At 37.9% G+C, this 13,679-nt stretch overlaps 1 protein-coding gene across 2 annotated transcripts in view; it reads right to left on the bottom strand.

Moving 5' to 3' along the window:
- Positions 1-13,679, bottom strand: part of LOC137187458 (ephrin type-B receptor 1-like) — a 103,016-nt gene that overhangs the window by 39,672 nt on the left and 49,665 nt on the right. For both annotated transcript variants that reach the window (XM_067596349.1, XM_067596348.1), the window contains exons 7-9: positions 11,244-11,506; positions 7,547-7,622; positions 5,510-5,634 (exon numbers count right to left, since the gene is read on the bottom strand). In XM_067596349.1, the coding sequence (XP_067452450.1) occupies positions 5,510-5,634; positions 7,547-7,622; positions 11,244-11,506 (464 nt within the window). The remainder of the gene's footprint in view (positions 1-5,509; positions 5,635-7,546; positions 7,623-11,243; positions 11,507-13,679) is intronic.

Here is a 13,679-nt window from a genome sequence, read left to right as displayed (position 1 = left end):
TTTAATCATTTCAACATAAGACGATGTCGTTATTTGTCTAGTCAGGAGAGTCTCTGATTGCCAGATAAATCAACAGATAATATATCACCTACATTCAATTCTGCACAGGAGACTCTGAAAATCTGATGAAATGCTTTCAGGTGCCACATTCTGATAGTAATTGACTGGAATCACATTCAATGAGCTCTCAAAGGTCTTTCTGACATTTCATGAAAGTTTCGGTAAAACAGAAAATCAGTAAAGCGGATAGTTACAACCCACCTGCTATTATATTAGACAGTAGACACTTGATCTGTGTGAGTAGATATGGTTTTAGTAGCATTTCAAAAAATGTGAATAAGACAGGAAAGAGCATGTGAATGTAAGATATCAACATTATACTGTACATCCTTGATGCATATACCAGCATACATTCATTATTAAATATCTTACTTAATTTGGTTAAAAGCTGGAAGCTATTTAGAAAAAAAAACATGTATTGTAAGGCAAATTTAGTAGTAACAGTTAAGGAATTATGTAATGATGAATTGTAGTTAATACTGTATTTATATGGTTTTATGGAATTTATGGAATTAGCACATAGCCCACACCCTCACAAACTTTAAGAGCGGCCAATAATAACCATATCAATAAAAATGAAACACACAAACAGACTTTCTCTCCTCCCCTTGTGCGGCACAATAAAATTATAGCCATACACTATGTCATGCTGGAAAATTGGAATCTGTGAGCGAATCCTCTGGAGTTATGGACTTTAGGCCTGAGCGTTTTCATCAGAGAGAATAGATAAGAAAAAGAGTTGACAAGAGTCTTGAGCGTTTAAAGTTTGCAGTTATGTTTGTGGTTCAGACTTTCTGTGAGTTATGGAAGCACCAACTCACTGACAGTATGTATTAAGAAGAAAGAAATGAGTACAGAGACTTGCATTGGTTCCCCTCAAAAATGCCCAAACTATTTTCTTCAGTTTTGTAAACTGGATAAGAAGATGGCAGGGAATCAAATGTGGGCTGTGGATGAGGAGGCATGTTGTTCTTTGTGGTGTACCTCACACAATCCCTTGTAGGTGCTTTGCTTTTTTTTTGTTTGTAATGTGTCTGCAGTATCTGTTTTTGCAGCTGTTGGCAGTGCTTCAGAGAAGATGACGATAGTCTTATATTTAGCTTTGGGTGATAGATATACTTTTAATTTAACTTTCAGTGTGCCATTGACTGAATTACAAAGAAACCACATGCAGCCCAAAATGCAACCTTTCTTTGAGTTTTCTTCTTTCCTGATGCATTTGATGGGAAAACAAACAGGTTCTTCACATGTCACTCTTAAATCAGAGCCCTCACCGGTGCCACAGGATTGACAATCCAATCGCGCTTTATTTTATGGTACAGTTCTGCTGTAATGTGTCACAAATTACCCTCTACAAAAGTCTAATAAGTGGGAAATAAAGATGCGATGTCCTGGCAGCTTCAATAGCTTAATGTTACTGGGGCCGGATAGTGACATGGCATTAAATGGTCTGATATCTTAACTAGTATGGGGGTCGGGTGTCAAGGAAGCATGTATTACACTGTGTATTACCAATACAGGCTACGAGGGACATGTGAAGTAGCGAGCAGATGTGACCAGATGTGGTCTGACTTTAGTTTACGGTACAGTTTTCTTCTAATGAGCAACAAATGACCCTGTAAGTAAGTGAAACTATGATAATTAAAGGCCAAACAAATGTATTGTCCTCTGAGCTCTTAGTGTTTTGACTATTATAAAGGCTATGACCGAAATAAAATGGCATTACATTCATTTAATTACAGCCTTTGTTGTCTAATTAAGCTATCGTGGATCCATGTTGGTAGCACTGAATGTGGTGTCTAACTACTAATTACATAATTTGGTAGTTAGGGTAGAATAGCATCTAACTGTTGTATATTTTGGATCTGATATGGCATTATATTTGATTTCTAATTAGACTATGATCTTATAAAATGGTGTTTAATAGTGTATTAGCATCTTCTATTTGCTTTAGAGTATAATTTGGTATAGTAGTCTCTAAGTACAGCGTATTTTGGGTCTAATACAGCATTGTATGTGGTTTATAATTACAGCATAATTTAGATGTATGGTGTCTAATTAGGGTTTAACTGTGTTTGTTTACTGTCTAATAAAAGTGGTATTATTTCTAGTTTTTGTCTAATTTGATTAAAAAAAAAGTATGGCTTATTATGTCTTACTAGCATACCTTAAAATAAAACGCAACCAACGTTCTTTATTCAGGCTGTAGTTTGATTATTTAACTCTGACAGCAAAGTGTTTGGTGCTTTACTCTCTTGGTTCATACAGTACAGGTTAGGATCTTGTTCACTACAGAGCAGCTGGAGGCCTGATTGCTTCAGTCAGACAGGATCTCTGGAGCCTCACAGAGCAGACCTGTGCAAGCTTTGATTTCAGCACTGGTGAGTAAATTGTTGCCTTACTCTTTTTTATCTTTAAGTGATTTAGCTGGGGAGATGTAAAGTTCCTCCACTGCTCTCCAGATGTTGACATGCACCACAGAAAGCAGAAGAGTATTTGCCACCAATTACACTAAAAATAATTGAAACAATAGTAACAGTGCTTTTAGAGCTGAAACAATGAATCGATTAATCAATTAGTCCATCATGAGAAAATTTGTTTCAGTCATTTTTCCAGCAAAAACACCAAAATTTCACTGTAAAATGTGATTAGCAATAAGCAGAATATTTGGGGATTTGGGCTTTTCATTGAATAAAGTAAATAAATAAACAGAATTGTAAATGGGGAAATTGTAATTTTATTTATTAATTGATTAATCAAGAAAATAATCTGCAGATTCATCGATAACAAAGACAATCATTTGTTGCAGGAAGCCCTGAGTGCTTTCATAAGAGTCTATCATATTGGTTTCTGATGATGTAAGTACTGTTTGACTTTTATTGTTCTGCAATCTGACTTTACTTCAACTTGAAGTAAAGCAGACCAGAGATGGTCTACAAAGCGGAAAGTCAATAAAAAAAGGTAGAAATACGTCATGGGAGAATGTGTAAGTACCTCTTACACCATGCTTTTATATCCAAGTCCAGGAGGAGGTGAGACTCTCTTCTTCCATTTTTAACACAGCGCTTCAGAGTAGGAAGAATAGAGAACTCTTCCAAAGAGTTTGGTTGAGAGAGAATAATGACATTTATCTCCAAGCATTTTTATTCCCCCATCAGCACACTGTCTGATAGTACAGTAGGCGAAGGATATTAGGCTACAAAGACTCAGTTGGCATATATCTTCTCTTTGTTCAACTTCAACTGCCAGGGAAAGATCATTACTTCAACATCCTGGCCTGGACAAATGGATGGTTTCCTGCAGAGATGTTTGTCTCTCTGTGAGGACAGACTGTTCTACATATATGAAGAAGACTATGTAAAATCAGAGGTCTGTGCTGATTTCATCACCAAGAAGAGCAAAACTGCATCAGAGCTGTAAAATAATGTCACACTGTCATCGAGAAAACGACCGATGAAGCAGCACTAAATTTGTAGCTTATTGTTGAAATATTTAATGATTTAACTAGGATGGTAAAAGAGATAAAAGTTTAATTATTTTTGTCTACATCACTGTCCATCATTATCTTTGAAATCTTCATGAGTTGCTGCTTCATTAATTGATTCAAGTGAAGAGAGACCCATGAGACCTGTACGAGTTCTCACAGTGTCTTATGTGAGTTGGTTGATTTAATTGGAGATCCTGAATACGATTACTTTTTGTGTTTCACATTTTATAAAACCGTGACACTTTAAAGTACTTCATCACTTGTACATACACAGCTTTATTAGATTCAATAAATCAATAAACCCTTCTTTTACAATTTAGTTGAGCTAATGTAGTCTTACTGTTTGACAAGAGTCCACTCTAGCCACTTGTTAATGAATGGATGCACATTTATGCTGCATGACTTCCATCAACAATTAATGTGTCCTGGAATAAAGAGAGATTCTCCATCACTGTGAAACCCTGTCAGCATGACTACAGGCCCCATGAAATATGCATTGTAGCTCTACGATCAATCTTGACTTATTAGGAAATAATATATGATAATAAAAGATGATCCATGAACTGAAATTTTTAATAGACATCTAGCACGAGTGTGAGAGAAAATATATAAATGACAGGGATTACAAATCTAACAATTATGTTGACAGGTCTGTGCCCTCAGCTGTCCTTAATTAATCATCATGTCAGGTCTATAAGGAGCAGCATTCGCCACCAAACTAAACATTTTTTTATTAACCTGGATCACCAGTGTTAGGTGGCAGGATATTACAAAAAACACTGATTACTGAATGGTCATTATATTTTGAGGGAAACTGCTAATGGGCATATTTAAGAGTACAAAACCACACATCACAAACACAACAAATCAGTCATAATCACTGTTTTTGTGTGCATTTGACATGGTTGTCACGGTGGGCATCGCTGTATTTTAATTATTATGAGCTCAGATAACTGAAACCTGCATGTATTTTACATTAATGTCATATTATGTCCATATTTACTTTTAATTCTCTCGTTCTTTGGATAGTGTGGATGAAAAAAACATGCATTGATTAAATAATGAAAAGTAGTGGTTCGTCCTCGTTGACCTATTGTTCTATTGTTTTTTAGGGTTTTTCTTTTAGGTTTATTTCCAGACAGAAATATCTCAACAAATATCGGATGGATTGAACCATGAACCTTTGGACAAACACCCGTTGTCCCCAGAGGATGAATCTTAAAGACTTTGACTTTTCCTGTACCGTCACCAGCAGGTTGACATTTGTGGTTCAGAGTGAAATGTCCCAAAAACTGTTGAATGGATTATAATGTAATTTGGTGTTTGTGAACTTTCATGATTCCCTGACTTTTCATCTCAGCGCCATCATTTGGTTAAAAGTTCGTACTGTCCAACATTTTGGTTTATCTATTTCACAGATTTTCTTTGCAATGAGTATTTTCACATAGCCACTAGCATGTCTGTAAACTCTTTTTTTCAAATTATTTAACTTTTGGATAGTCCAGGTTGTTATCTTTTGATAGTGGGATGTCTTTTTACTTCATCTAATTACCTGAATGTCAGTGCGTGGGTTTCTCAAGGTTTTCCATTAACCAACTCACCAATTTTTTGTAGTCCTCTGAGTAGCTAATTTGCCCAGCATCTACAGTATGTATATATAAGGACCTATTGTGATGCTTGTCCATTTAGTTATTGAATGTTGTGCAGACTGAAACTTATATTCCAGCAGTAAGTTAGAAAACAAGTTTGTGAGTTTTTTCACTTTTATCGAAATAAGTTTGAGCTGAAGTATTTAAGAAACAGCGAGAATGTTGCTGCTCTTCAGTAACAGTCCTGATAATAGATGACTTAGATGTAGTTGATATTGATTTGCCTGTTTTATTGACTCTAATGGATTACCGGCTGTGAACATCACAACAAAAAGCACATGGACACACACAGACATTTATCATCCCACTCTACCTTGTCATAGTATCGTATCTCATAGTCGAGGATAATTCCGTTGGGCTGCTCGGGCTGTGGCCATGACAACGAGAAACTGCGGCTCGTTGAGCTCACTTGGTGCATTATGGGAACTACTGAGGGAGCTGTTAAAACACACACACACACACACACATGCACACATAGGTACACACAATCAATTAGGCAGTTAAAGGATTTGCTAGCATGCTTAAACACCATAAATATGGAAATATAGAGTGTAATGTAATGACATATTGCCAAGGACTATTTACACCCAAAGGAGAAAAAATGTTTCCTCACCCAGGCTCATGAAAACAAATTACTGCACTTGTCACTGATGGAGCAACAAGAGTTATGTCTGCAATGCATTTTTACCCGTAATTTTAGGAAGCAGAAGCTGTTGGCTATAATGCATTTCATAGTTTTGCTTCTGGGATCTTTTTATGAGATGGTTTTCATCACATTTGCCCTTTACTTGATAGCTAACAGTGGAGAGTTGAAGGAATCAGGAAAGGGAGACTGATACTACACAAGCGCGAGAAGTATCACATTTATGTATTTTGCATTGAGATGAGTATCTTAAAGGTGCAGTGTGTAGGATTTAGTGGCATCTACTGGTGAGGTTGCAGATTGCAACCAACTGAATAGCCCTCCCTTCACCCTCCCCTTCCAAGCGTGTAGGAGAACTAGGGTGGCCGCGAAACTCGTGAAAAACATGAAAGGCCCTCTCTAGAGCCAGTGTTTGGTTTGTCCATTCTGGGCTACTGTAGAAACATGGTGGTGCAACACGGCGGCCTCCATGGAAAGGGACCTGCTCTCTATGTAGATATTAAGGGCTCATTCTAAGGTAACAAAAATATAACTCTTATTCTCTTCTCTATATACTCTTATTTTCAGGTGATTATACAATAATTATAACATACTTATGAATATTATGTTCCATTTCTGCCAAGTCTGTTCCAACAGATGCCACTAAATTCTACGCACTGGACCTTTAAAGGAATAAAAAACAAATATTAATGTTCCCTCCCAAAAAATAATTCAATTTGTTTCACTGGTTTCATGGTGATCCTGTTTGAAACCATTATATGGTAAGTTTAGTATGCATAGTGTGCATCTTACACAGCTGAGTCATCATCTGGCTGCCATAATCCTCAGTAAATGCTGTGATACCCCATGAGCCAAATACCTCCTCCGTCATCATAATTTTATACCATGAACGAGCTGTCACCTGAAAACCTCACAGCATTTTTTTAATATTGCCACAATTGACATTTTACAGAGTTCTATATATGTCGAGTGAGTTTCAAATCCTTAGGTCCCATGAAATATGCTCAAAACCCTTTGCATAATTTTAAAAAACCCCTCCCGCAGTCAAGCCGAAAATAAATCAGTTCTTGTTGAGTCCTAGAAGATTTCAGGGATAAGAGAGGTTTGCATCCGGCAGCAGCTACAAATGTGCTCAAAAAGCGGCGGGGTGACAATGGATCATGTTTCGATTACGAATGAGCCCGGGTTGCCGTAGATGAGGTAAATGATGTGTTTTCCATCAGAGGAAAGCGGCTTTTAACTCTAAATTTGGGTAGCGGTAGAAATATCGCTTGTGTCTGTCTCTATAAAGTATTGATGGAGCAGTAACTCAGCTCACTTTATAGTCTGTAAGAATTACACTGTCAGAGACTGAGAGAGGGGGACAGAGAGGAGGGCAGGGAGAGCGAATAGAGGCAAAAAAAAAGAGAATTGAGGGAGAGGCAGGGGGGAAAGAGGAAAAACAGAAGGAAAGCTGTGGATGTGTAGGAAAGACAGAGAAGGGGGAAGAGAAGGGGAGACAGAGGGAGAGAGATGACAAGCTTATAACATGTTTTATGAATTAAAAGGCTGTAGCTCAATTTCCTTTATCCCCCTAGCCATCCCTCCCTCACATAATCCACTGTGCCCCAGGGTATACTTTACACACACATCCACAGATAATTGCACGCACACACACACACATACATGCACTGACATATGCATGCAGCATTTGCACTCCCTACTCACCAGCTTGATTGGTTGTAATGTTGATTGACAGTTGCTGGGCGGGATAAGGGCTCTTGTTGGAGACTCCGTTGATTGCCTGCAGAATATGAAGTGCAATGGTCAGTAATTCCGCTTTACAGACATTAACAGCTATTTTAACTGACCGTTCGTTAGGCCCCACCCCTTCCTTGGTTACTGTTGCTATGCCTGTCAAGCTGTCCAATCTCACAAAGCAAATGTGCAGATTACAATGATAACACTGGCAGATGTAACACTTAAAATGGGTGGTTGATTTCAGCCAGAGGTAGACAAAAGCAGGCTTCTGCTTTCTAGCATTTCCTATCACCTTTGCAGTAGCTAATTGGTTAATTATGCAGTCTCCGACTGACTTTTTAATGTTTCCAGCTGTTTTAAAATGAGAACCTTGTAAAAGGGTCTTAGAAATTATGTTTAAAAAATGACTAAATTGTTTTCACAATTATATTGTGTTAGCTACTGCTGGCTGAATTATGTTGACAGGCAAACGATTTTTCAAATGAATTAAGCACTACATTTGTATATCACACTGAAGTCAGACAGGAGGTCATGTGGATGACAGGCATACAAGACAAAGGACTTAGGTAGTAGAAACCGGGCGGAGTCCTGCATGTGGTTAGGGTTAGGCAACAAATGCACTTTAGTTAAAATATGTGAAAGATTGTGGTTTCAGTTAAATGTTAATAAATGTGTTGTGCTTCAAGTCACTGCTGCTCTTTCAATCTTTCCTAACCTTAACCAAGTACTGCCAGTGCCTAAATATAACCATAAAAAGTATAATATTGCTGTAGTCACTACCAGTGGACATTGTAGAGCAAGATAAGGTATTTTGGCAGAAACAATAATGAATTACATTGTCACTGAGCATTTTACTCATACGTTCAATATCACCATTTTGGCAACTTGCCAAATACATTAATCAACAACATTTTCACAAGTAACAACACAAGTAAAGACGTACTTTATTGATCCCCGTGGGAAAATTGATCCTCTCTGTTTGACCCATCCGACACACAAACACAAGGAGCAGTGAGCAGATGTAGTGCAGAGTCCGGGGATCAACTAACCAGTTGGGAGGTCAGGGGCACTGATGGGAGTATTAACCCTGACATACATGTCTTTGATGGCAGTAGGAAACCGGAGCACCAGGCAGAAACCCACGCAAACACAGGGAGAACATGCAAACTCCATATAACAAGGACCTAGGACGGCCAGAGTTCAAACCCAGGACAGTCTTGCTGTGAGGCAACAGTGACCACTGAGTCACTGTGCTGCTTCAAGGTTGGGATTTGATGGATACATGATATCATACTAAAAGTTTGAGGCTAAAGCTTCAGCAAAAACTCAGCATCTTCACCAGCTGATAATCCAGAAGACGCAGAAATAAAGACGCAGCATTGTTTTAGTATTGCAGTGTAGGGCTAATTAACCCTAGTATTATAGCTATGATAAGGAAAAATATAAGATCAGACTCATTCTAGCATAAACACTGTTTAGCTCCTTAGCTTACATACTTGGACAAGAAAGACCAAGGTTAGATACATACTTTATTGTTTGTATTTCCAAACAATATGTTTCATTTTTAACATTACAAGAGAAAAAGGCTTTTAGGATGAGGACTAACCGATGAGTTTGGCGTAATGCTGTATAATGCTACCTCGGACAAAGGGTTTCGATGATAGTAAAGTAAAGAGCAGAGCATAGCTTCTAACATCACCCTAAACTCTGACATGTAACCCCACAAAATAATTTAGTGTGAAATGCTCCTTCGCTTTGGAATTAACACTGAGTTATGTAACAACCGGAGGTAGGACAGATAGACAAAAGAAAAGCACCACCCTCCAAACTCTTAATATACAGTATAGAGTATCACAGACCCTTTTTTTTTAGCAAACAATCAATGTAATTGCAATCAGCAATGATGACATGGTTTTCATGTCAGTGTGGAAGCACTGCCAATGTCTACTTTACATTCTAAGGTCTCTGTCTTTCTCATCACATCATAGACACAATTAACTGGCTCAAGACCCCCTAATTAGCTGCCACATATTGTTATGAGCTCAGTTAATCATTTTGAGAGTCAAAAATGTCTGCAGTCTTGAATATAAAAATCATTAAACATAGGTGTGGTCATTAGTGAGTCTAGCCTGATGGCTTAATCAAACCTCTATATTTAGTTTTGTTGGGTTTTATTTTGTGTTTTTCCTCTACTTGTGTTTCAGAATATAAAATCTTGCATGCCAAAATATAAATAAGACATTTCATAAGTCACTCTCAAAAATTCACTGATAATTTTATCAGCAAAAACATTTGCTTTGCAAGTACACAGACAGATGATACATGACATCGATGCCAGCCATCATTTTGCTCTCTTGTATCTCATTTTGGAATTAAAACAAACAAACCATGGATATCTTAATGGATATCCATCTGTTTCTTCGAAGGCGATTTCCTTCGGTAAACACGTCAAATTAAAATCAATACTTTTATAATCAACACTTTCATAATCAGGTCATTAGTCATTTTTTCCATTTGTCATTATTGATCCACCCGCTCCACAACAGTCATATTGAAAATGGATTAACTCAAAGTACATCTAGAAACAGATTATATCTGAGTGGATTCCTACAAAATAAATCATATCTCTTATTAATAGAACCACTAAACTCATTAATATACTGGGTTTTGAAAGCCTATAGAGCTTAAAGAGGTGGCCACATTTAGATTACATGAGATTTAAAAATCAATGCCTAAATGAGGAAAGTGAAGTCATACGCTCCCTTCCCTAAATAATTACAATGCAGATGACCTTGATTCAGGCACTCAGCCCTGATGGTAAACTGGGGCTATGATAGACGACTGAAAGTTCAACTCGCATTAAGGATATCGCAGTGGCCTTGTGGTTAGAGAGAACATGATATAACTGCAGACTGTGTATAAAAGCCTCCATGTCAGCAAGCATCTATGTAGCTAAAGTATCCTTGAGCATCAAACTGAATATCTGGCAGCTATTTGCATATTAAAACAAGGGTTGACGAAACTTTTAGCTCCAAGGTTGTTTTGGAAGTGAGAAATAAGTACTGTCTACTTTTTTCGAGTAGAAACTTTGTATTTTACATCATTATGCAACTTTGTAAGAGTTACATTTCAGACCTCCTTCAACACTTTATAAGTAGTAGCATAAGCATAGGAAGTAAGTAAAGGAAAACTATTTTCGATCACCTTCAGGCTTAAAAGATGGCTCTCAAAAGTTTATGACTTGCTCCTTTGGTAGACAATGGTAGCTGAAATCATCTTGAGTCAGCGACTCAGAGTAATGGCAGAGTTGCTTCATCAATAAAGTGCTAAATACTGCACTCAGGGAAGAGCTTTAAAGCTATAAAGAGCCGATACCCTAAATCATGAATGTAGCTGGCTATGTTTTCAAGAAGCTATAAACATACAGACCAACAGCAAAGAGGTGGATTATGCTGCAAGAGGCATTAGAAAAGCTAAAGTTTTTTGATACTTTTTTTTACATCATTTTTCTGTTTCTGGGTTGTTACAAACTTATCAAAGCCACCTTTCAGGCCTAGAGACAGTCAGTGTTTAAAACTAAAAGATACATTTTCACTTACACTGAGCAGCATGCATACTAAACTAAATAAAGGCTTATAGGTCATCCCTCTCTCAAGGTACAAACCTGTATGTCAAATGTGTACGACGTGTGGGCCCGCAGCTTGCTGATCTCCACCCTTGTTTCCTTTAACGCCCGCTTGCCCGGAACATACACCACACTGTCATCACACGGCTGACATGCTCGTCGCTCACTGCTGTGGCACCGATGACATAAGACGTTATAAGAGAGGTCATCACGGTGCCCAGTGTCGCGTGGCGAGTGCCACTCCAGCAGCAATGATGTCTGGTTGACGAGTGAGACCACGTTGCGAGGAGCTGAAGGGACACCTAGAGAGAGAAATGATACGAGGGTAAGAAACTGAAAATGCGTGCTTCAGTCTGCCTTTTATTAATCTTGTAACTGGCCAAACCAAAGTACTGGGAATACAGTATCAACCAGATACAGATTAGTCTGTCAATTAAAAGCAAATTACTGCTTCACACCTGGATGCAATCAAACTTCATTATGTGGAGCACTGGTGGTGGTGAGAACATAATTTATGTTTGTAATAAGCGGTGCAGACTAATGGCTTACATATGAATATTTTTATTATCACAAGAAGTCTAGCTTTTAACACAAACCAAGTGGTTGTATAAGAAGAGCTTCACTGTGTCTATGCAATAAGCTATGTGTGGAAACAGTTTTCATTCATTTCAATTTGTAATGGGAGTGAACCGTATTACATTTATTTATTTATTTGTGTGTCTTTTACAGAAGCTGGAGTATTACCGCCCTGTAACACACAATCTTTTCACAAATTTGACCTGTTACACAGATAAAAAATTCAGCACATCCAACAGTAATCCAGCTTGTGTCCCACGATGTAAGATTATGTGTACAAACACACCTATAAATCGGGTGACACCACAGGTGGAAATTAACATTAGCATTAAGTACTAATTTAAAAAAAACATTTGAGATATTTATACTTGAGTATTTCAGTTTGGTACTAATTTGTAATTCTACTTCACTACATCAGACAGGAAATACTGAACATTTAACTGCACTTAAGTCACACTTACCTAATGGCAGTAGTTACTAGTTACTTTTTAGAATCAGATTTTACATTATAGATAAAACAACTAGTCAATATATCATCATGTTGGTTAACAGAAAATTAATGGGTTTGATAAGTGATTAATCGTTTGTTGTATTTGTTGTATAAGCCTCACATTCACTGGTTCTAGCTTCTCAGATGTGAATATTAACTGGTTTTGTAGTCTTCAGTGCTACTAAAGGAAAAAACAAGCATTTGAATGTGTCATCTTGGGCTTTAGGAAGTTGTGATGTATATTTTTCATAATTTTCTGGCATTTTATAGTATAGTGAGTAATCGAGGAAATAATCAGCATTAGTTTCATCCCTGTTTTCCATGTGTCTGAGGAAACTAATTCATCCTGTTCTTGGTCACAGAAAAAAATGAAGAATCAAATCTTAGCATGAAAAACTTGGAAATTTGGTCTTAAACCTTACTGACATCAAGTCAATTGTCATTTCGAGGTTGCAGAGTTTCCAGTACCAGTGTTACTGGTACTGCTGTAGGAATCTGGGCTCCAATGAACACTGTCTGTAATAGTCAGAAGGTGACCTAACAGCTCAACTTCAGGCAGAGACGAAGGCTTGCAGCAGTAGTCGGTGTTACACGCTGTTACATGGTGTTACACGCTGTTACATGGTGTTATACTGTCCTCACCGTCATTTTGCTTTTTTTAAATATAGAAATAAAACCCATTTAGTTCATTTTTGCATATCAGCGCCCACGTTCATCAAATAAAAAACACTCTAATTTGTAAAATACTAAGCATGTTATCAATACTTCTGTCCACACGTGCAGCAGAGTCGTGGCAAAGTGTGGTGGATTCAGATTTCACTTGACCACATGACCAGAGCAAGGAGAAAAAGAAGGCTCTAGATTTAACCTTACAGCCTATTAATTACACTGTGCTACATTACAGAGAAATACAAAACTCCTTCAGAGTGAGACGTCTGTCCTCCCTCCTGCTCTCTGCTGTAAACACACGTAGCTGTTAGTGAGCAGCTGCTCTCATGTCTCTGCGGGTCTCCGTGCTTGTTTTTGGCAGAAACTCTCCCACTCTCTGCCTGCTCAACCTGCTCTCAGTGTGTCTCTCTCCGGATGGCAGGCGGGTTGCTCCGGTTCTGGTTCTAACGTTAAAGATCAAAGTAAGCGCTCTACAGATATTGAGCATCATCTTATCTTGTAAAATGTCTGGTGTAACCAGTAATACCGGTTTTGTCACAACTTTATCAACCAGTGGGGAAATATTTTGACCGTGGCATCCCCACTTTGTCTGTCTTTCTACAGTCTGTCAGTCAGTCAGACTCTCTCTTGCTGTCAGCTCATCTCTTTGATTTTCTTTGAAGAGAAACTTGGGTTTTCTGGGTGTTAAATTGAGTCCTAATCGCACACCCAGAGTTTTCACAAGGTTAAACCTAGCGGGT

This window comes from Thunnus thynnus, chromosome 8 (genome assembly GCF_963924715.1).
Source record: "Thunnus thynnus chromosome 8, fThuThy2.1, whole genome shotgun sequence".
NCBI classification, from domain to species: domain Eukaryota; kingdom Metazoa; phylum Chordata; class Actinopteri; order Scombriformes; family Scombridae; genus Thunnus; species Thunnus thynnus.
Note: the sequence above shows the minus strand (reverse complement) of the source record. Positions and strands in the feature narration are given on the sequence as shown.